This window comes from Balaenoptera musculus, chromosome 17 (genome assembly GCF_009873245.2).
Source record: "Balaenoptera musculus isolate JJ_BM4_2016_0621 chromosome 17, mBalMus1.pri.v3, whole genome shotgun sequence".
In the NCBI taxonomy this organism is placed as follows: domain Eukaryota; kingdom Metazoa; phylum Chordata; class Mammalia; order Artiodactyla; family Balaenopteridae; genus Balaenoptera; species Balaenoptera musculus.
The window spans coordinates 33967721-33992220 of NC_045801.1; the positions used below are offsets into that span (position 1 = coordinate 33967721).

Consider the following 24500-nt stretch of genomic DNA (forward strand, 5'->3'; position numbering starts at 1 on the left):
ATATCTGTTCTCCCCATTTTTTCTTTGCAAAAGGACCCATTACTTTTAGGGTGTCATGAGCCCAGCTAAAAGTCTTGATCTCCTAGGCTCTTGAAGTCTGTGATAGCCATGTAACACGGTCCTGGCCAGTGTGACATGCAAGCAAAGTTTACTGGATTCTGGGAAAGCTATTGTTTTACAGATTAAAAAAAAAAACTTAGGTGGAATGCTTCTTTCTACCTTTCCTCCTTCTTCCTATCTAAAATAAGATGCCACAGCAACTTGCAAAACTACGAGGATGAAATCCACACAATAAGGATGGCAAAACAATAAGCTCAAAGAGCCCAGGCCCTTGATAGCGGCCTTGAGCAGCGTGGCTACCAATCTCCAGACGTTTTGTTAAGTGCAGAAAAAAAATGGAACCACCTGTGATGGCCTCATCTATTGTTACAACAAGGAACAATCTAGAATCCAAACAGGCAGATCTGAGGAGAGAGGATGGCTAAAGATGTTTAAAAACTCTGAGGTGGCAAGAAGGATAGACAATAGGTGATTGGAGGAAAAGATGGGAGAACTCACAGAAAGTCTTCCACTTTTTTAGCATTCAGAGGGCAAGAACAGAATAATATCGGGAGTATTACATGGGGACTAAAACAGCATATTAATAAGGAACTAACAGAACTGGTAAGGACACTGAGCTTCTAGGCATGAATCACTACTGGATGCAATCGCCAACACTCATGACTTTCAACAGCAATGCCAAGCAACTCAGAAACAGGAGGGGTGACCCCGGGTTTGCGATTGGCGAGATGAGTCCAGGGCGAGATTGAGGAGGCGAGGGGATCCTGGGTGCCAGGATGGGCAGCACTGAAACACTATGCCCTTATTCTGCTTTATTACCTTTAAGGAAGAGGAACCAGTGAAGAAGATAATGGAAAAGAAATAACGCAATGTTGGTCTTAGTAAATGTGAGATAAAAGTAGCCATGTCGAAGGAACATCATCAGCAACAGCAACAGTGGGGATCCAGAGGCAGATTTGCAGAAAGAGCTCGTGCAAGAGGTGGGGACCAGCACAGTGGTTATGGGAAAGCATCCAGGTGAGGTGGTCATCAAAATAGCTACAAACCATACTAAGTTGTTCCACTTGCAACTTATCCCCAACAGGTGGTGAAGCAGTATTTTCCAAATTGAAGATTCATTTAAAGGTGGCCCCTGCCACCTGCTGATAGCCGTTCAAACTAAATTTTTTGTATCAAGTCCCCGAACGGAAGTATGATGTTGGGTCCCTCTGGAGTTTAATCCTGAGTTCTCATTAAAAGAAATTTGCTTTCATTGCTTTATTTCTTAATTGCTATGCTTCAGAATCAATTTGTGTTTTATGCCCTGCACTCCCTAGTATTGTAGAGCAAGTCTTGTGTTAAAAGCCCAGTGTGACAGTGTCATGATGTAGTAGGGTCTTACTGGTTTTTTAATAAATCCTTTTGTATAAAAAGAAGAAAGAAACACTATGCCCTTCATATTTGTGAGTACATGAATTCTGCAGTGACTCCCATCTTATAATGTGGAAGCTGAAACCCAGAAAAGCTAAGAAACTTGCTCAAGGTCACACAGCTGGTAAATGTCTGTTGCTAAAGTCTAATTCCTTAACCACTGAACTATACTATCTCCAAGCCAAATAACAAGGAAGATGATGATGATGATGATGATGATGATGATGATGATGAAGAGAAAAGTTAGGACATGGTCACATGAGAAGGAGCTGGTAAACAGAGAGATCAGATCTGGCTGAGTGGTCCCGCAGGTGTGGCTGTCTGACAGCTGTGGGTGCAGTGGCTTGGAGGAAACGGTCTAGAGGCTCTGGGTTGGACTTCCAGGCTGAAGCGTATCTAGCTAGGAGCTGCTGACTCAGCCTTGCCCAAATGCCCATTAAAATGCCTATGAAGACAGAAAAAGACCAAGACTCACAACATTACCCAAAGTAAGGACTAATAGACAACCTAATCCCGGAATCTGGGAAAAACTGGCACTATCTGTAAAGCAGACAGAGCTAGATTAAGGAACATCTACTCAGGCTTCTGGCTTTGTTTCATTACACAGAAGCCACATGGCAAGATGTAGGCAGACACTCCATGTCTATCCCGCCTGACACAGAGACCCAGAGCTGCAGTGTATGGGGTTGTAGCAACCCCAATGCTGGGCAGCCAACCTGCACGACCTCATGGGCATTTGAGACTCAGACAGAGAGCTGGTACACGTACACACACACACCCCATGTTTCTACATCCATTAAGCAACTCTAAACCCCAGCAAACAGCTAGGTAGAATATTAAACAGCATCCTCAGCCCGAGCCAATTGTGGGGGATGGAAGGGAGGTGAAAGGGGGCGGTGGAGGGGTTACACACAATGGACTCACACTACGCATTAGCCTAGCATATAACTTACCTGAATTCAACTATGTGTGCTTAGCACTGAAAGAAAACAGGGAGAAAAATCCCTTCGCTGATCCACGGTCTTTGCCCCCTGCTCTTCCCCGATTCAAACTAGACTTTGGCTGCTGCCACCTCTAAATATTTTCCTGAACACAAAGAGAAACAAAAAAGTTTTTTCTCTTGGCCTTTGAGCTTCCAAACAATTTGAGGGATTTTTTTCCCATGCCCCCTCAAACTTTAAACATAAACCCTACAGAAGATACAATGTGCACCATATACACCTAGATGCAGGACCTTAAGGACAAAACCTAAATGTTACAGAGGCGTTATTTCCTTCTGTGTGCTTCTCTGCACTTTCTAGATTTTCTTGAGGAGCACCCATTTCATTTGAAACCAGAAGAAAATCTTATTCTGCCCAAAGACTATTCCATCTTTAACGAGCCCATCAGGTGAGTGGGATGCAGGTGATTTTCTGAGCAGCCCCGGCAGCCCTGCTTGGGGACACTCAGCACAGGCAGGGGGTGGCATTAGTGTCACAGCGCTGCACGTGTCTCTTCAAAGACTCCTGTTCTCATCCTTGAGAACGCTGGCAGGAGGCTCCCACTCCAAGTGGCTCATATTTTCAAAAAAGCCAAACCAGATGGGGTGGAGGAGGGCCCTAAATTTGTGCTTAGTCGTTAGCACTGCCCTGCATTTAGAAACTAGAGAACTGGATTCTGAGCTGGGTGTTTCCACTTCCTGGATGGGTGACCCCGCTCAATCTCTTTTATTATTAGTATTGTTATTTTTTAAATTTTATCGTAGTTGATTTACAGTGTTGTGTTTAAACCGCTCAATCTCTTAATCTCACTGAACCTCGTTTCCTCATCTGGTAGATGGTGATAGCAATGATTTCTGAGGTTAGTTTAGAGAGTTATGTAAGCTAACATCCCAAGAGAAAAATTCTCACCTATAGTAGATGCTCAATAAATGCTATTTGAATATAAATGACAAGGAAAGAGACCCAATCTCTGAAGGAAGTGTGAGATAGTGACCACAGAAAGCCTCTCTCTTATTATTTCCAAATGTTCAGTGTCTGTGCTCATAAATACATGTTTATTACTCTTCTGTAGCTGCTGTAACAAAGTACCACAAACCAGTTGGCTTAACAGAAATGTATCGTCTCACAGTTCTGGAGGCTAGAAGTCTGAGATCAAGGTGCTGGTGGGGTTGGTTCCTTCTGAGGGCTGTGAGGGACAATCTGTTTCATGCCTCTCCTGTAGCTTCTGCTGCTTGGCTGGCCATCTTTGGCCTTCCTTGGCCGTTCAATCTCTGCATTCATCTTCACATGGCATTCTCCCTGAGTGTCTGTCTGTCTGTGTGTTCACATTTCCCTTTTCATATGGACACCAGTCACATTAGATTAGAGCTCACTGTAATGACCTCATTTTAACTTGATTATCTCTGTAAGTACCCTATCTCCAAAAAACGTCACATTCTAGAAAAGAACATAGGCAAAATGTTCTCTGACATAAATCGTACCAATGCTTTCTTAGGTCAGTCTCCCAAGGCAATAGAAATAAAAACAAAAATAAACAAATGGGCCTTATCAAACTTACAAGCTTTTGCTTATATAAAACGAAAGGTTTTTCATAAACAAAATGAAAAAACAACCTATGGACTGGGAAAAAATATTTGCAAACAATGAGACTGACAAGGGCATAATTTCCAAAATATACAAAGAGCTCATACAACTCAATAACAAAAAAGCAAACAACTCAATAAAAAAAATGGGCGGAAGACCTAAATAGACATTTCTCCAAAGAAGACATACAGATGGCCAATAGGCACATGAAAAGATGCTCATCATCGCTAATTATTAGAGAAATGCAAATCAAAACCACAGTGAGGTACCACCTCACACCAGTCAGAACGGCCATCATTAAAAAGTCTACAAATAAATGCTGGAGAGGTTATGGAGAACAGGGAACCCTCTTGCACTGTTCCTACAAATGCACTGTAAATGTAAATTGGTGCAGCCACTATGGAGAACAGTATGGAGGTTCCTTAAAAAACTAAAAATAGAGTTGCCATATGATCCAGCAATCCCACTCCTGGGCATATATCCAGAGAAAACTCTAATTTGAAAAGATACATGCACCCCCATGTTCATAGCAGCACTATTTACAACAGCCAAGACATGGAAACAACCTAAATGTCCATCAACAGATGAACAAAGAGAGAAGATGCAGCACATATATACAATGGAATACTACTCAGCCATAAAAAAGAATGAAATAATGCCACTTGCAGCAACATGGATGAACCTAGAGATTATCATACCAAGTGAAGTAAGTCAGAAGGAGAAAGGCAAATACCATATGATATCACTTATATGTGGAATCTAAAATGTGACACAAATGAACTTATTTACAAAACTGAAACAGACTCATAGACGCAGAAAAGAAACTTATGGTTACGAAAGGGGAAAGAGGGTGGGGGAAGGATAAATTAGGAGTTTGAGATTAGCAGATACAAACTACTATATCTAAAATAAACAACAAGGTCCTACTGTATAGCACAGGGAACTATATTCAATATCCTGTAATACACCACAATGGAAAAGAATATGAAAAATAATATGCATATATATGTATAACTGAATCACTTTGCTATATACCAGAAACTAATACAACACTGTAAATCGAATTCAATAAAAATAAAATAAAAACAAAAACCAAAAAATGTCACATTCTGGAGGTTAGGACTTCGACATATACACTTGGTGGGACACAGTTCAGCCCACAGCAACATTCTGAAAGGGCTTTATCTCTGGAGAGAAGGAGGCAGTTGGGCGGGGGGCAGAGTGGGAGGGGAGCACGTGAGGAAGTGAACTCTGCTGGTGGCTGGGCTGGAAGGGGCTGGACCACAATGTGGCTCAGGGTTCACCCACCCAGTCTCCTCTACAGACGGAAGCAAAGGTGGCATTGGGACCAGCCAGAGAGCCTCTGTAGGAGTCCTAGCAGGGTCAAATAGTCTTCTGAGAGGGGCTAGAGGCCATGGGCCTGTCACAGAAGGGCTCCTGGGATGAAAGCCCAGGCACCATGGGTAAGGAACAACAGGCTCAGACTCCCAGCTTCACTAAAGGACAGAATGGTCTTATCTGCGGGAAGGGGCTGAGGGTCACAGGTGCACAGATCCCAGGGTGAAGGCAGGACCTCCAGGCGTTGGGGGATTGCTGAGTGCACGAAAAGACTCCCTGCTGATTGAGAGGGGACTCTCTTCCTCGCATTGGGGCCCAAGCCTGGAGCCTTAAATTCATTTCTGATCAGAGCCAGAATAGCTTTATCTAGTGTCCAATGAAGACACGGTTCACTGGACTAATGTCCAAGACAAAATCATCTAAGATAGGACTCAGGAAAGAGGGTACAAGACAGACAGACAAAACTCACTTGCCTAGCTGGATCATTCATCCACCTAGGTACTTTTACAGTCATTCAACACACATGTGGTAGATGCCAGGCACGCAAATGCCAATCACGCAGTCCGCAACCTGGCAGAGCTCACAGGCTAGCCCGAGACAGACGGGAACAAGCCCGGCAGTGCAGTGTGACCGCTGCTCTCACTGGGCTGGACAAAGCACCTGGAGAGCCTGGGGCAGGACGGGTGACTGCTCAAGAGACCGGGGCCATGAGAGGTGAGACTTCCTAGATGTTGATGAACTGCCCGGGTTTGCTGCCACCTGTTTCTTGAAGTGATTTTTGCAAAACCACCCTTATAACAAAGGGGCTTGTGTTTGGCAAAGGGGGCGTAGAGAGGTAAGGATGTTTTCTTACTATACAACCCACCAGGTAGACAAGAACCCGAAAAGGACGAGCAGATGGAACTTTTGAGGAAAGAAAACATCATCTCTGGGCACTGCAGGAAGAACGAAATGGACACAGAGAAGTTTTAGGAGATGTATTCATTCAAGAGAGATCGCTTGAAGTCCTACTATAGCCAGGCCCAGCGTTAGGCACAGGACTACAATGGCCAGTGGAAAGACACCTTACCTAACTATCAGAGCAAGTCATTCCCATGGGGGCAGACCTTAGTAATTGTTTGAATATCTTGTCATAACCTATAATGGAAAAGAATCTGAAAAATTATATATAATATATATATATAATCACTTTGCTGTACACTTAAAACTAACACAACATTGTAAATTAACTATACTTCACTTTAAAAAATTGTTTGAAAATATAACCAAGTGGTAACAGGTATACAGAGAGAGCTGGGAGAAGCGGGGAGGCTTATCCACCAGGAAGCCCCTGGTGGCTTCTGCACAGGTGCCCTCACTCAGGGAGGGAAGCAGGGTAACCGGCTGTGCAGGTCTGCAGGAGCAGTCCTGCTTTCTTCTGCAGGGAAGCCTCCTGCAGGGGTCTGTACACACTGGCCCCTCCCCAGGCAAAATGAACTACTCAGTCCTCTGCACTCCCCCAGCACCCTTCCTTCATGCTGTTCCAGTGTGCACCATGCTGACCTGAAGTGTGTCCACCTGTGTCCCCTATACTATTAACTTCTTCAGGTCGAGGAACATATCTCACTCATCTTTGTGCCAGCGGTATATTGAATAAACAAACGAGCAAATAAATGCCCTTTATCTTTAGACTTCCAACATAGGGCAACGAAGACCTAGACTATTGTCTTCATGGCACTATCAAAATGAGTCAAGGTCAGTAAGTTTAAACATTAAACTGAAACCAACAAGATTAGTTTTAACAAGAAGAAATATAAAAATCCCAAATTTGGGATATGGAAATCAATAGTACGAATGTAGGATTCATTAGGGAAAAAAATTCACTCATTCCACAGACATTTATTGAGTGTCACCTATATTCTAGACACTGTTCCAGGTGCTGGGTATGTAGAGTGAAAACCAGACAATGTCACTGATGTCATAGAACTTAAATGTGACTAGAAAGAAAGATCTAAGGGTTTTAACTAATTGCAAGCTTCATGTGAGTCATCAAGGTAACATGGCAACAACAACAGCAGGAAAACAAACAAATCCTAACCTGGTTTTAGCTGCATCGGGAAAGGGTCAGTGTCCACATCATAACAGACCTCATATTTCCTTCTGCTGTTCAGCCGACGTCAGCAGCTTGGAGGTAACCATAGGTCCCTTGTATCAAGAGGGACTTTGACAAACCAAACAGTGCATTTGTAGGGATATGGTCAGTCCCACAGAAGTCTGAGAAGTGACTGAAGGAATTGCATGTGTTTGGCCTGGAGGACCAACGGTGAGAGAAAATACAACAGCAATCTTCAAATGTTGAAGGAACGATCTATGTGAGACCAGGTGGAAATTACAAGGCAGCAGGAAGAGTTTCTTGCAAGGGAAACTGCTCGACAAAGGTATGGGGAGACCCCCTTCCCTAGGGAAGAGATATCCTTTCCTCAGAGATGCTGCAGAAGAAAACTGTGCTGAGACCAGACTAGACTACCAAGAGATCACACTAGACTTTGAGTACCATCCACTGTCAAATCAAGAATTCTATAGTTGATCCCCCCACTCATCAGGAAGGCAGGATTTAGGAGTGCGGGCTTTGGATTCAGAAAAAGCTGGATTCGAGTCTTGGATCGGGAAAAGTTACTGCACACTCTAAGCCTCATTCCCTCACTTGCAAAAGAAGGATAGCAATAGTTCTACCTCATCCCCCCTCGTGAGGATTAAGCGAGATGATTTACATAAAGTGCTACTAAGTACGGCGCCTGGCCCTTGGTAAGATATCAATAACTGTTAGCTAATGGTAATATTAAGTGCTCTTCATTTCACCTGACATATTTCAATTGATTTAGATAAATCATTTTGATGTGAGTCTAATTCTGCAATCTTCCATCTTGCATTCACTAAAGCACTTACTATAGCAATTTAAAACTATAAAGTAGAAGCATTTTAGAGAAATTTGAAATGTTTTATTCTCTAGAGACATTAGAAAAATACTAACAGTAGAAAAGGGAGGGACCTGCCAATGCAGGGGACACAGGTTTGAACCCTGGTCCAGGAAGATCCCACATGCCGTGGAGCAACTAAGCCCGTGCGCCACAACTAATGAGCCCACGTGCCACAACTACTGAAGCCCACGCACCTAGAGCCTGTGCTCCACAACAAGAGAAGCCAACGCAAGGAGAAGCCCATGCACCACAACGAAGAGTAGCCCCCGCTTGCAACTAGAGAAAGCCCGTGCGCATCAACGAAGACCCAACCCAATGCAGCCAAAAAAAAAAAAATCTATAGACTATCTAAAATAGTCTATGTCCTATACTAGGTTTAAAAAAAAAAAGAAAGAAAAGGGGATCTTTACGGATGTAACTTAAGGGACTCGTGATTAAATTGAGGTGAAGCTAGGAAGTTATTCATGTATGCAATGGCTGAGCTAGGCTGGGGCAGAGCAACCTCAGAGACCCCCTTTCTCCACAGGAGACCTCCACCAGACCACAGAGGTAAAAATCAATCCAGCAAACTGATTTTATGAGAACTAAATCACACCAGACCAATTTAATTTCCTCCTGTGACAGAGAGACAGGCTTCAATGACACAGATAAGCAATGGATATCAGATATTGCTGCTTCAGTTAGGTCTTTAATTCCAGCCTACATAATAGCCAAATCTAAAAATCAAATTCCGCTGGCAAGTGGAAGTGATCCCCAAACACAGAGATCAAAGGCTCAGGATCATGTAAGGATCCTGTAAGTAAGGAGAAGAAGGAAAGAAACTCTCTCCTTTGTGGAACTGGCAGAAAAACATGCCTCCTTCCTGCTGTGAAATGCAGAATTCATTCAGCAAATAATACTGAACACTTGTCATGTGACGTGACCTCAATTTGGACTGGACTAAGAGAAATAGACATGAGGTTTACAAGCAGATGTGCTTAAATAGGGCTTTTTGGTAGCTATGGGTGTGGAGTTGAGGTTGAGGGGTGGTGGCGCTACAGAAGAAACGGCATCTTTGAGCTGGGCCAGGGGTTTCAAGGGGGTAGGGTAAAGCTGGGGGCACTTGTTAAAGAAAAGCTGTGGGCTCAGAAAGACACTTGGAGGAATCTAGGTTAAACTCATTCAAGTGGGAAAACATCAGCAGCAAGGGATGCAAGGCAGAGCAAAGGGGGAGGGAATCTAGGAAGAGCTGACAGGGAGGGCAGGTTTAAACGGAGAGGCTACTCATTCAAGAAAATCCCAGCCGGGGGCTCCACAGTGTAACTGGCTAAGCACAAGATATAAAGATGCATTAGCCCACTCCCTGCCCTCAGAGCTCCTGAGGTTGGGACGGCCAGAAGAAAAGTGGCTTCAATTTGCTACTAAAGGAGAGTGACCAGGGGCCCAGAAAGAAAGGACTCTTGAGGACTGAGGGAGCGGTGGGTAAGAACTGTGAAAGCACTGGGAGGCTGTGCAGTGCAGACTGGGGCAACTTAACTGAATCCCATCTGCCTGCAACAGATGACCTTCAGAGAGCCTCTCCAGCTCTACAGTCCTAGTCATGAAGCCATTAGTGATGATTTTACAATCTGAATTACCCTAAATCCAGCTTTCCCTCTTGTCCCCCCATCAGAAAAGAGTTGACGGAAACAGGAAAAAGTGGCATTCTGGCTTCTTATCACCACACAGTCACTGCGGGCCAGTGGGTGCCCCCCAGGAGACTGGAACTGAATTCACAGGTGGTGTACTGGCAGCAGGTGGGTGAGGCTGGGGGAGCAGGAGGGAAGAAAAGAATAAAGGATGCTGGCTAATCTCGCAGGGTGGCTGAAACCCAGGAGAACTGTAGCTTTCTCCAACGACCCACTCTGACCAAAGATGACCAGTTGCTAGTCTGAAAAATCCACAAGAATCAAGAAGGCATTTTTCTAAAGGTTCTAAAGGGAATGCCAGTGGATTTCCAGGGACGGCTGGAGTCCATCTTGATCTTCAGAAATGTTCCTCTCCTCTGAGGCTGATGGAAATTTCTAGGGAATTGAAATGATCCTGCCCATCTAAGTGTCTTGCCAATTTCAGGGCGCTGTTCTGAGACTGGAGCCGAGCCCTTCCTGTGAATGATTCAGGTCTTCAGGACCACTTGCCTGGCAGGGCTGTCCCATGTTTGGTAGGGTACCACGAATGAGCATGCTTGTCCCAGACCCCACCTGTTGCGGGAACCAGATCTCATGATGCATGATGGGACATGACTCAGGATGGCAGAGTAATAAATGAATAAGCATTGGAAACAAATAAATATGTACCTATTTAGCCATCCCATAATAACTCTCTCACACTCGTACACATGTACACACACACACCATATACTTCCAGTCACCAAGGCAACCATTCCCTGAAGCTGTACTTTGTTCTTTTCCACGTTAGATATTTTTAACCTTATTTCCTTGGAGTGCAGCTCTGGTCTTTTTGAGTGTCTCCTGAGAGGTACCATACCTCCTCAGAAAATGCTGTTACATCTAACATTTACCAGGTCTATTTTGAAGGCTCATGCCTTATCCTCATTCTGACACTGAATTCAACCAACACCATTTGAAAGCACGCTGAAAGCATCAGCAATACGAAATAACCATTACGATTGCTACTGTGAGTCAGAAAAATTAGAGACAAATGAAGTATTATGCCTTGCACAATTTTCACTGACGGTCCTCGCTTAAAAACAAAATCACAAAGTTCATGTGAAAAAGGACCCAGCTTGGTCCTAAAAGATGGAGACAGAGTCTCAGGATTAAAGTGACAGCTCTGGGGCTTCCCTGGTGGCACAGTGGTTGAGAATCTGCCTGCCAATTCAGGGGACACGGGTTCGAGACCTGGTCTGGGAAGATCCCACATGCCGCGGAGCAACTAGGCCCGAGAGCCACAATTACTGAGCCTGCGCGTCTGGAACCTGTGCTCCGCAACAAGAGAGGCCGCGATAGTGAGAGGCCCGCGCACCGCGATGAAGAGTGGCCCCCGCTTGCCACAACTGGAGAAAGCCCTCGCATAGAAACGAAGACCCAACACAGCCATAAATAAATTAAATAAATAAATAAATAAATAAATAAATAAATAAATAAATAAATAAATAAATAAATAACTGAAAAAAAAAGTGACAGCTCTTATTTAGGAGGCAGGAATTTAGGACTACTGATGTGTTAGGAGTAGTTGACATTTCTCTCCTCCTCCTTATAATATATGCTATTCTTCAAATTAACCTCATTTTCTATTTTAGATTTCAATATTCAAAAATGCCAGCAACATACAGGGAAATAGTTAAAACATTCTTATACAAATATTGATCTGGCTTCTGACAACATCCATGTAATAAGCAGTGAGGTTTTTTCCGTTTAACGTCACTAACAAGTTTATGATTAAAGGTCAGTCTGTGGCAACAGTCTGTTTTCATCTCTACGTTACAATTATTACTGTCTGCTTTAAAAGAAAAAAAAATCTGATTTGCGACTGGTCCAGAAAGTTCTTTGCATATCCTTCTATCAGATTTCTGCCAGAATGGTAAGAGTATTTAATTTATAGTCGTAATCCACTTTCATGCCCTGCCTCATATAAAGAAGCATCAAGGCACCGTAGGGTAGAGACGAATTTCTTGCTGTGAAACAACTGCTTGAAAAGTAAGCTGAAGTGCAGAACTAGTGATGGCGCGGCCGTTGTTTATTTTGCCCTGAACTAGGATTCTGGTTTTCAAAACCCGAGACACGGCAGAAAAGGGGGAAGCCACGAGGAAGAAACCACCCAGGTAATCTGGGTCAGTCTATAAATCAAGGGAGAGAGGGGCCAGGCGGCCAGTGGATGGAGTGGCCCGGCTGTGTGCCTAGGCGGCCAGAAGAGGAAACGGGCCGAAATCCAGCGGAGGCGAGTCCAAGCGGGCGAGAAGCCTGGGTGGGCGGCGGGATAGGTGTGCGAGCCGCGCGGGCTGTCCTCCCACCCCACCCGTCCCCGGCCAATGAGCAGGCACGGGCGGAGGCCAAGAGGTGCGGGGTTTCCGCGAGGCCCAGGGGATTAGCTCAGCCTTTTGTAGGGGTCTCTGGTTGGCCCTGCTCCCTGGGCCTGGGTCGGTCAGTCTGTCAGCAGGCAGGTGCTGTCTGTCTCCCGCCTACCCCCTCCCCCGGCCCCAACACCACCACCACCATTCCGCACAGAATTCTCTGAGGGACTGGGCTGCCCCGGCGCCCCCCGTCCCTCCCGCGTCCCCCTCCCGTGCCCCGCCTCCCAGCGCTGGGGGTCTGCGGGAGCCAGGCGCACTCACCTGCGTGCAGGCCGCCCGCCTCGGGGCCGCTGTCCGGGGTGGCGTTGCTGGGCGACGCGTCCGAGTCGGTGTAGGTGAGCCATGTGGACTCCGTCTCGCGAGTCCAGCTCTCGTAGTAGCGGGGCTCGATGGCATCCGCCCGGCTCCCGCCGCAGCCCATCCTCCCGCGCTGCTGGCGCGCCCAGCGGCCGCTCGGTTCGCGGTTCTAGCGGCGGCTCAGCCACTGCGGCGCAGCCCGGGCCGGCGAGGAGGCGGAGGCGGCGGCGGCGGCATCGCGTCCGTCGACCCGCCCGCCCGCGCCGCAGCCAGGCGCTCAGCTCCCGCGGCGCCAGCCGCCCCCTCCGCCTCGCCCGCTCCCCGCGCGCCCCTCCTCCTCCTCCAAGGCCCTCCCCTTCCCCACCTCTCCTCCCCCACCTCCCCTCGCCCTTGCTGCCCTACCCCCAACCCCGTGCCAAGTCAAACGCTGCCCCGCATGCTCCCTCGGTGCGCCCCAGCCGGACGTGGGACGCAAGAGCGGCGGCCCGAGGATAGGAGGAGGGCAGGATGGGGGTGGGTGGATTCCGCGAGGGGTTCAGTCTCGCCGGCTAGGGTTACCCCTTTATTTTTCCGTCTCTCCCAACCTCCCTCCCTCCCTCCCTCCCTTCCTTTCTTCCTTCCACCTTCGTTCCATTCATCCATCCTGGGGGCTTTGGAAGGTACCCCAAGCTTTCTGGCCACTTGTTCAAAACCAGTGGAGCTGGTGACAGCCCAGAAACAGGGCTACTATTGCTACTAAGAATTAAGGAGCAGTCAGACCCCCTGCCTGTCCCAGTTGGTTTGAGGAGCAGGGAGTAGGGCCTATAATTTCTGAGAGAGTTGGGCTGGACTCTCTTTCACTAACACCCTTTCCAGTTCTGTGACTTCGAACTTTGTTCTCAAGAAAGCAAAAGAGGATCAGGAATCGCAGGGCAGCCGGAACACTCTCTCTGGATGGGGCTGGGAGGTGTGGCTGGCCCTCCAAACCCACTGAGGGCCTTGATATTCCAGGTGCACACTCAGCTCTGCGTGCTCCATGTGAGCACACTTAGAGCTCACACTTGGGTAAGCCAAAGAATTCGCCTGTCCCAAAGGAGCCAGGACACATGGTAAAAGAAGGAAACTGCCTTAAAGAGACAGCTAAGAAAGAAGCGTTGAAAGAATAAATCCTCAATGACCAGGCTCTGTCAAAATGTCATAGTGTTGAGTAAGTATTGTTTTCATTCATTCAAGATTATATATACTTTTAATTGAAATATATTTGATGTACAATACTGTGTTAGTTTCAGGTGTACTACATAGTATTTGACATTAGTATCCATTATGAAATGATCACCCTGATAATTCTAGTTAACATCTGTCCCCATAAAGTTATTACAATATTATTGACCATATTCCTTATTCTGTATATTACATCCTCGTGGCTTATTTATTATATAACTGAAGGTTTGTACCTCTTAATCCCTTTCACCTATCTCACCCACCTTCCCACCTTCCTCCCCTCTGGCAACCATTCTTTTGTTCTCTGTACCTATGAGTCTGTTTTCAGCTTGTTTTGTTTGTTTGGTTTGGTTTTTAGATTCCACATATAAGTGATATCATACAGTATTTGTCTTTCTCTGTCTGACTTATTTCACTTACCACAATACTCTCTAGATCCATCCATGTTGTTGCAAATGGCAAGGTTTCATTTCTTTTTTAATGGCTGAGTAATATTCCATTGTCTATATACCACATCTTCTTTATCCATTTATCTGTTGATGGACACTTACATTGCTTCCATATCTTGGGTATTGTAAATAATGCTGCAACGAACACTGGGGTGCATATATCTTTTCAAATGAGTAGTTTCGTTTTCTTCTGGTAAATACCCAGAAGTAAAATTGCTGGATCGTATGGTAGTTCTACTTTTAATTTTTTGAGGAAACTCTATACTGTTTTCCATAGTGGCTATACCAACTTACATTCCCACCAACAGTTCCTGAGGGTTCCCTTTTCTCCACATCCTCACCAACACTTGTTATTTGTTGTCTTTCTGATGATAGCTATTCTGGCAGATATGAGGTGGTATCATTGTGGGTTTGATTTGCATTTCCCTGATGATTAGTGATGTTGAGCATCTTTTCATATGCCTGTTGGCCATCTGTTTGTCTTCTTTGGGAAAATGTCTATTCAGATCCTCTGCCCATTTTTTAATTTTTAAATGTTTTTTGATGTTAAGTTGTATGAGTTCTCTGCATATCTTGGATATTGGAATTGTTTGCAAATATCTTCTCCTATTCAGTAGGTTGCCTTTTTATTTTGTTGGTAGTTTCCTTTGCTGTGCAAAAGCTTTTTAATTTTATGTAGTCCCATTTGTTTATTTTTGCTTTTTTTTCCCTTGCTGAGGAGACAGATCCAAAAAAATATTGCTAAGACCAATGTCAAAGAGCATACTGCCTATGTTTTCTTCTAGGAGTTTTATGGTTTCAGGTCTTACATTTAAGTCTTTAATTCATTTCGAGTTTATTTTTGTTTATGGTTTGAGAAAGTAGTCCAGTTTCATTCTTTTGCATCCAGCTGTCCAGTTTTCCCAACACTATTTATTGAAGAAACTGTCTCTTCCCCATTTTCTGTTCCTGGCTTCTTTGTCATAGATTAATTGACCATATAAGCATGGGTTTATTTCTGGGCTCTCTAGTCTGTTCCATTGATCTATGGGTCTGCTTTGTGTCAGTACCATATGGTTTTGATTACTGTAGCTTTGTAGTATAGTTTGAAATCAGGGAGCATGATACTTCCAGCTTTGTTCTTTCTCAAGATTATTTTGGCTATTGGGGTCTTTTGTGTTTCCATACAAATTTTAGAATTATTTGTTCTAGCTCTGTGAAAAATGCCATTGGTATTTTGGTAGGGATTGCATTGAATCTGTAGTTTGCCTTGCAGAGTACGGTCATTTTAACAATATTAATTCTTCCAAACCATGAGTGCAGTATATCTTTCCATTTATTTGTGTCATCTTCAATTTCTTTCATCAATGTCTAGTTTTCCAAGTCTTTTACCTCTTTGATTAGAATCATTCCTAAGTATTTTGTTTTGATACAATTGTAAATGGGATTATTTTCCTAATTTCTCTTTCTGAAAGTTCATTTTTAGTGAGTAGAAGTACAACAGATTTCTGTATATTAATTTTGTATCCTGCAACTTTACTGAATTCATTTATTAGTTCTAATAGTTTTTGGTGGGGTCTTTAGGATTTTCTATATATATTATCATACCATCTGCAAACAGTGACAATTTTACTTCTTCCTTTCCAATTTGGATTCCTTTTATTTCTTTTTCTTGTCTGATTGCTGTGGCTAGGACTTCCACTGCTGTGTTGAATAAAAGTGGTGAGAATGGGCATCCTTGTCTTGTTCCTGATCTTAGAGGAAACACTTTCAACTTTTCACCACTGAGTATGATACTAGCTGTGGGTTTGTCATATATGGCCTTTATTATGTTGAGGTATGTTCCCTCATTCAACATATATTTACTAAATACCTATTACGGCAAAACACTGCTAGTAGATCTAATACATTTTGTTTATTACCAATTGTATATATACTGTACTGTGTACTGTTATTATATCTTATAAAGTATACAGAATATAGGTATCGTATTCATTATATCCTATATAATGGATAGAATGTAGACTAGGTTACATGGTCTATAGCACTCAGTATGTAGCAACTAGTAGGTAGGCCAAGTCCAGGGCATTCCTGGCACATAGTAGAAATGAGTAATGTGGGCTAAAGAAGATCTAGTTTAGCACAGAGCTGTTAGACGTCCCTCCGGCAGGTACTAATCAGGATCCATAATGCAGAAGTGAGCAAAGACTCACTGAGCCAAGATCAGGGGCTCCTCCTCCTCATGCTGAGCCCAGAGCCTGCCAAACCCCAGGGCCCAGCCTGGCCATTCCTCTGCAGGCTTTGCTTCTCCTTTTAAGATGCCGCAGCAGATCTTCTCAACCTTGTTTCAGCTGCCAGAGCATTATGAGCAAAGGAAATGAGATGAGCATGAGAGGAGGTGCAGTAGTAGTCTGGGCCAGCCCAGGCATGGAAAGGACTATAGAAAGGGATTTAGACTTCATCTTAAAAGCAATGGGAAACGCTGGAAAGCTTGAAGCCACGCACTGCCAGCATCAGATCTGCTTTAGTGAACTGTCACTCTGGAGGTAGGTGGAGAGTGGGTGGCAGAGAGGCCAGACTGGGTCCTGGGAGAGCATTAGGAGGCTCTCAGAGAGAGATGATGATGTGGGAGGATGCAAGGAGTTGGGTGGATAGGATTGCCAGTTACTGAAAAGAGGAATCCTAGAAGCAAACTAGTATTGTATCTGCATGGAGAGGTCTGGAAATGGCAGGTAGATGAGGAATACTGTTTTGGTTGAATTTGCAATGCCTCTGAGACATGAGTTCACATAGGTAAAGCACTTAGCTTAGTTGCCAGAATATAGTAAAAGTGGCTTTATAAGTGCTAATTCTCCTTATCACACGGCTCTAAGTCTAGAACTCAGGAGAGAGGTCTCAGGTAGAAAATTAATTTAGGAGGCATCAGCATATGAAATATACCTGAAGAAATGTCTCTCTCCCCAAATAGCTTGGCCTTGCCTGTTCTTGTTTTCTAGTGTTCAACCTCCCCAGCTCCTGTCTCCCGCCCCCAACCCCTTGCAGCTCAATCTCTCCTGTCCCCCATCTTGCTCCCTTTCTTATGAGAAGCAACTTACCTCTGTCCCAGCATCTGACTCCTCGTTTGATATTTCAACCACAGCTTAGCACTTTCTTCAGGCGTATCAAAGACTTGAAGGATGAAGATATTGTCCACACTCAGCTTTGAAAGATCCTCCATTACCAGGCAGTGGAGGATCATAAATAACAATCATTTTTTCTTGTCACATATTCAGATTCTAAATAAGGTATCTAATATATGTACCAATTGGGAATAGGGCCAATTGACATTTTGCCAGTGACCAGAGACAGGAATGGAAAACTGCGTAAACCGGCATCATGTTTCTGATTGATTCCAGCGATGTTTCAGTGCCCATGTGGATTAACGCCTCAGAAAGGTACTCTGCTAACGCAGCTTCCTGAGGCTCTGGGAGGAGGCTGAGCTGGAGTGGTGAGTGTGAAAAGAGGTAGGAATGGGGGTCATCAGAGTCAGAGAGCAGGTGCAGTGAAATTGTGATCTCGTTGACTTCGAGCTGCCCAGGTGGCATGTGTAGGAAGATGTCAAGTTGGCAGTTAGATAAATACAAAACTGGAGTCCAGAAGAGAGGTCCAGGCTGGGACCATAGGAGTCAGTGAGATCCTAGGGAGGTAGCATGGGAAGAGAAGTCTGGTAGTGAGCACGGAGGATGTTCAACATTTGGAGGGTGAGTGGAGGGAAAGAGCCAGCAAAGCCCATTGAGGGGAAATCGTAGAGGAGAGTGGCACGTCAGCGATCTTGAGAGAGGAGAGAGTTCTGACTGTGCATCTACAAAAGGCAGATTGCATCACACGGAGAACGAGAAGCGGACCGTGGGATCTAACATCAGGGAGGTCAAGTTCAGTGGAATGTTGGCAGTGGAGGCCAAATTGAAGTGGGTCCAAGAGTAAAGGAGAGGCGAGGGATGAGACAGCAATGTAGCAGCTGGAGGGAAAGTCCACATTAGAGTTCTTTTTTTAATTGAAGAAACTAGAGCGTGTTTAGGGCTAGAGGAGGAGGTGAGGATACTGAAACCTGGGGGTAGGAGGGGGAGAGCCACAGAAGTGCGATGGGATTGCCCCCGTGGGAGGAGGGCACCTCTATCTGCGCTATTGTAACAGGAGTGCAGGAGGAGGGCTGGGAGGATTTCAGATTTGGAACTAGGATGTTGAGGGTTCTCCAAAGGGATGGGGTTTATCTTCTCTGTGAAGTAAGAAGCAAGGTTAGCCACTGAGAGTGGGGTGGAGGAGGATTTCAGAGACTGAGAAAAATAGAGAAGGATTCCATCATTATTACAGAGACTGGAAGACTGAGCTGTAAGTTTTGGGGGGCAGTCCTCAGCCCAGTTGAGGCTGCTGATTGTGGAGATTCCTCAGCAGAGTTCAGCTACCCGGGTGCAAGTCCCAGATGAGTGAGGGTTCAGCCAAGCCTGGGAAGAGGTAATGTGCAAGGACAGAGGGACCAGGAAGTGACTGAAATAGTGGCACATGGAACCCACTGTGTGGGAGGGAGGTGATGGCGGAGGAGGACGAGGTGAGGCCCCATGGAGGCCAAGAAGCTTCTACTGTAGGGCCCTTAGGTAGCCAGTTGGGAGAAGAGGGGGTTGATGGTAGAGACAGCAGCAGCAGGACTTTGAAACCCCATGTAGAAGGACCCCTAAAAAGTGCTGAGATCAGACAACTGCCCATTCAAAACCTGTGGACAGGCTAAGGGGCCCGGGTAAGAGTATAAATGGAAACCCTCATACCATATATCGACATTTTAAAGGTTTATAAACCAAGTTAGCACACTTAGGGAAAATATGTTCTATCCTCTTATCTCAACAAGTTATCTTCGTAGCGACCTGAAAGGCCAGGTTCTAAAGTAGAATTTTCGGAGTCTTTGAAGTTCTGCGCTGAACATGGCAGAGCAGGCCAAGCCGACCCAGTCTGCGACTCCTCTCCCTGCCCCCAAGTCAGTCCGGCTCTACAGGAGTCCTTGTGGACACATGTCCCTGTAAACCCACAAGTCCACGTTCCATCTACACTCTCTTCCTACAAATCGCTGCCTTTGGCCACCCCGCTGGCTGAGGAGTCTGTGGCTGGGGGATGCAATCTGCCCTCCAGGGGCTTGCTTCCAATGCAGGCTCTGGAAGTAGGGTCAGGGCCTTTGGGGCAGGGAACTGCAAGGTCCCGGATACCCAGAAGGGAGGTTAGAAGGGGCTGGGGCCCAGACTCCAGGTGGATGCGGCCCCTGGCCCCTGGATTCCTTGCCCCTAGAGAAAACCAGAGTAGGGCCTCTAGAACAGGGGCCTGGAGCAGGGCTCCCTCTTGCCAGGTACTGTCCACTGATGTGAATGGAGTTGCAAACACTTCCAGAAAACAGGAGATAGTTGTAAAGTTCTCGGATTGAGTGTGGTCACTGATTGCACACACATTTCTGAACATCTACCATGTATATTTTAAGCTTCTCAAGGACAAGGATGTTGTCTCATTTAGCTTGGAATCCTTAAGAAAGATTAATTCAGTGCCTTCATGTAGTCAATGCTCATCAAATATTTGCTTAATGAATGAATGAATGACAAGAGGCAGTATGGGGATGTGGTTAAGAATATACATTCTAGAGCCCAACTGTCTGAGTGTGGAGCTTGACGCTGCCACTTACCAACTGGATAGCCTTGGACAAGTTACTATCACCTATGCCTCAGTTTTCTCATCTGTAAATGGGGATAATGAATTGTGCGAGCAGGTGTAAAGGCTTGGAAGAGTGCCTGGCACATAGAAAGCACTCATCAATGTTAGCTATCATTGCACTTTGGGGGAAAGGAGAAACAATGGCATCTCTCTCCCTTACAGAGGAAATCTCTGAAATTATGTGTTTTCACGTGAGATAATGCCTGTGAATTTGCTTAGCACACAGCAAAAGTTTGGTAAACGGTAGCCTTTTTTCTTTTCCTTCCTTCCCTTTTCCTTCCCTTTATGATGTTACTACTACCAACCTTGCTGAAAACAAAATTTCTTACCGCCATCCCTACCAAATCATTATCACAGAGCAACAGTCTATTTTTTTCATGGGATCTCTTCTGGCTATTATGTAGTGCCATAAATTCAGAGAAATTTTGAACCCAGAAAAACCTAGAGATCAGCTGATCCAGTCCTTCGATTTTACCAACTAGGAAATCATAGCTCAGAGAGGTTTGTGGAATCACCCAAAGTCACAGAAGAAGGTGCTGTCTCTGGTAGAGCTGAAGTTTCAGTAGGGGCTTGGAGCCTCTGCTTGGCTCTGTGCTCCTTTAATTACGACTCTCTAGCTGGTATTGAATTTTCTCCCAAAACTTTAAGAATAAGTGTAATAAATTAAACGTAATATGTAAAGTGTAATAAATTATGTTAAACCACCTGTTCAGAATCTAGAACTCAACTGGCACGGATTAGTCATCTTTTTCCATCAAGTTGAAAAACAAACAAAAGAATGAATTATTTTAAAGTGGGGATGGTTGCAACTTTGGAAAGCCTTAGCCAAAGTCATCCAGAGCAATGAAGTCGATTATGCCTTTCAAACTATTGCTGAATGCGATATCATCTCACAGCAGTCAGAATGGCCATCATCAAAAAATCTACAAACAATAAATGCTGGAGAGGGTGTGGAGAAAAGGGAACCCTCATACACTGTTGGTGGGAATGTAAATTGATACAGCCACTATGGAGAACAGTATGGAGTTTCCTTAAAAAACTAAAAATAGAACTACCATATGACCCAGCAATCCCACTACTGGGCATATACCCTGAGAAAACCATAATTCAGAAAGAGTCATGTACCACAATGTTCATTGCAGCTCTATTTACAATAGCCAGGATATGGAAGCAACCTAAGTGTCCATCGACAGATGAATGGATAAAGAAGATGTGGCACATATATACAATGGAATATTACTCAGCCATAGAAAGAAACGAAATTGAGTTATTTGTAGTGAGGTAGATGGACCTAGAGTCTGTCATACAGAGTGAAGTAAGTCAGAAAGAGAAAAACAAATACCGTATGCTAACACATATATATGGAATCTAAAAAAAAAAAAAAAAAATTGTCAGGAAGAACCTAAGGGCAAGATGGGAATAAAGACGCAGACCTACTAGAGAATGGACTTCAGGACACGGGGAGGGGGAAGGGTAAGCTGGGATGAAGTGAGAGAATGGTAGTATATATATGGACATACATACACTACCAAATGTAAAATAGATAGCTAGTGGGAAGCAGTTGCATAGCACAGGGAGATCAGCTCTGTGCTTTGTGACCAGCTAGAAGCGTGGGATAGGGAGGGTGGGAGGCAGGGAGATGCAAGAGGGAAGAGATATGGGGATATATGTATACGTATAACTGATTCACTTTGTTATAAAGCAGAAACTAACACACCATTGTAAAGCAATTATACTCCAATAAAGATGTTAAAAAAAAAAATAAAACAGGGATACAAGCTAACATTAAAAATATAAATGTAGACTTAGATTATAGAAGGAAGATGGGAAAAATATATAATAATAATTAATAATGCATTTAAGTCCTTCATTTAAAGAGAAGGCTTTTCAGATTGGATTAACAAACAAATAATATTGGACTACGTACTTTTATGAAATACTCACTAATGCCAGGTGATACAGAAAGGTTTTTTAAAAATAAGTATTAGCCATGATATGCCAGATAGATAATGGTCAATATATTAAAATTTTTAAAATACCTGAATATGTGGCAAAAAACATTGTATGGTGTACAGGCTTTTTTTTTTTTTTTTTTTTTTTTTTAAGGACGAGACAGTACAAAATAAAACTTTTACACCTTTAAAAAAAAAACAAAACAAACTATTGCTGAGTAGTATTTGTTACGTGATAGGATTCTCAAAATAACATATCTGAGGTTTAACACCCCTTGTGGTGGGTACCACCCCTGACTCATTTCTATGGAAACTGGAGCACTGGGCTTGGCTCTGCCCAAACTATGGTGAGCCAGGGAAAGGAGACCTTCAGTGAGGCCGTCAGGGTTCAGGACAGAAGCTCCACAGGACCCCAAACCTGCCATCAGGATCAGTCATCTGAAAATGAGTAAAGACAGATTCACTGCCTTATAAGTTTCAATTTTTCCAAGTGAAAAAAAGTAATACAAAGGAAGAACAATAGCAGCAGTAATTGTGGCCTCCAGGGGCGGACCCCAGCTAAGTCTCTTTAGTCCTGAATGCCAACCCTCAGCAAGGACTCCACTGCTCCAGATTCAGCGGAGCAAACCAGAACTGTAGCCCCTACCGTCCCCCTGGAGGATGTTAAAGCAGCTTCCACGGAGCACCCCTCCCAGTCCCCAGTCTTGGCTAGCTGACAGGTCCTCATTATTCTACAAATGGTAATTTTGTCGCAAAGGAAGAGCTTGAGGTTAGCGCCCCAAAGGACAAAATCTGATACCATTCTCTGCATCTGGGTAAAAAAAGTCAGCAAGTGCCATCTGACGTGGGCCCATTCATGCATCTCTCGCCTTTGAAGAATGACAACATGCCCCGGGGGAAATGTACGATGCATCTGGACTTCAGGTGATGCAGATAGATGGGGTAAACGTGACAACCAGGGTGGAAACAAGAAAGGGAAACTGAAATATCAATATTAAAATGGCAAAAGGGGAAATGAGTTTTTGACTTGGTTGAGGAGGTTAGAAAATGTGAAAAAAGGGAATTTTGGAAAAAAAAGTAATTAAATATGGTACCACAAAACATTTATATAGGAAATGAAATTTAAATGTGAAATGAAACACTGTAAATTCTCCCTCCACTAATCTTTAAACCAAATAATTCTCATGAGAAGAGAGGTCTGCTCCTTTGGGTTAATTCTAAAGAAATTCAGCAAGTTCTTTCAATAACTTCAAAATCTATCTCAGTGCCTGAATTAATGTCCTGTGGCACTTTATCATACCCCGAATAAAAACCCGGGACAAAGCAGTTGCGGATATTTCCGAGTTTCTGATTTCATTATGCTTCCTTTCTGTGTAGCACTGCTCATTAGTAAGATGTAAGGAATAACCAATTTGTTCTCTCACAAAGGAATATGAGCCACATTCTACTGGAAATGGCCTGGAGAGGAAAATCTGGTGATGATGAGGTGGACGGGTGAGTTTTTTAATTGTCAGAACAACTTCAAATTGTAGATTGTGATAGTTGGAAAAGAGGGGTACTGAATTAGAGTTGAGAATAGATCCAGAAAGGCATATTCACACAGAACTAATTCCAAAGAGAATTCTGAAAACCCAGAGAAGGTCTTGATGAAATATCCACATAACATTACATATTCTTAAGAACCTTTAGAGTCATCATTATCGATGTCTTCTAACATTGTACTGGCTGAATTAATAATATCGTCCTCTGCACTTCCTCTTCACCTAGAATGATGAAAGGTTCAGCAGATAATCTGATGAAAAGAGAAGAACTGAAATAGAGGGAATACAGTTAGGCTGATGCTTTCGAACAAAGGTTGCTAGTTTACAATGTCAGGAGCCCAGAGCACGGGGCTTGCGTTTCTAAGGCAAAGCTCAAGATGTGGAACAGAATGTTCTCCTCACCTCTGACCGTGGCCTGGAAAATGGAGGCAATTTGTTTCTTGGGGCTCTTGAAGGTTCTCAGAAATGTTCACGTAGCACAGAGTAGGCTAGATAATTGAGATTCTTTCTCTGAAAGAAAAGAAAGCACTTTCAGACCATCTTTGTTTGCTGTTTGCTTAATCATATGACAGTTAACCTGGACTTCTGATCACTAAAGAGAGGTGGTGTGTCTTATTCATTTCCCTTTGCAAAGAGTTGCTTGCCTCTTCAGACAGAGCAAATAAAAATGAGTCCCAGGCAAGTGAAAAAATACAAATTGATTTTCATATTTATTACACTTCTCCTTCAGGCGAGGCAGACCGTTAACTAGACCTAAGTATAAAGTTAGATCACACCACAGCAGAGCTAGGGCAGCAGATGGCAACTTTTATTCATCATTTCCCAGGTGAGGGGAAAAGGACCACAGTCATTTACACTGTCAATGCCATTTCGGTGTTGGCTGTTGTGATTGATGCCTTCATCAGATAAGGAATAGATCTAGAAGAGACGGCATGAGACCCTGGGAAGTCAGGCCATCTCTCAATCCTCTCCCCATAA

The 24500-nt window shown here is 44.2% G+C and overlaps 1 protein-coding gene across 1 annotated transcript in view; it reads right to left on the reverse strand.

Moving 5' to 3' along the window:
- The window catches only part of BAALC (BAALC binder of MAP3K1 and KLF4), a 96280-nt gene extending 83338 nt beyond the window's left edge, over positions 1-12942 (reverse strand). Inside the window, exon 1 of the mRNA XM_036831010.1 lies at positions 12642-12942. Within this exon, the coding sequence (XP_036686905.1) occupies positions 12642-12801 (160 nt within the window). The 5' untranslated portion in view covers positions 12802-12942. The remainder of the gene's footprint in view (positions 1-12641) is intronic.
- Between the last annotated feature and the right edge of the window lie 11558 nt (positions 12943-24500).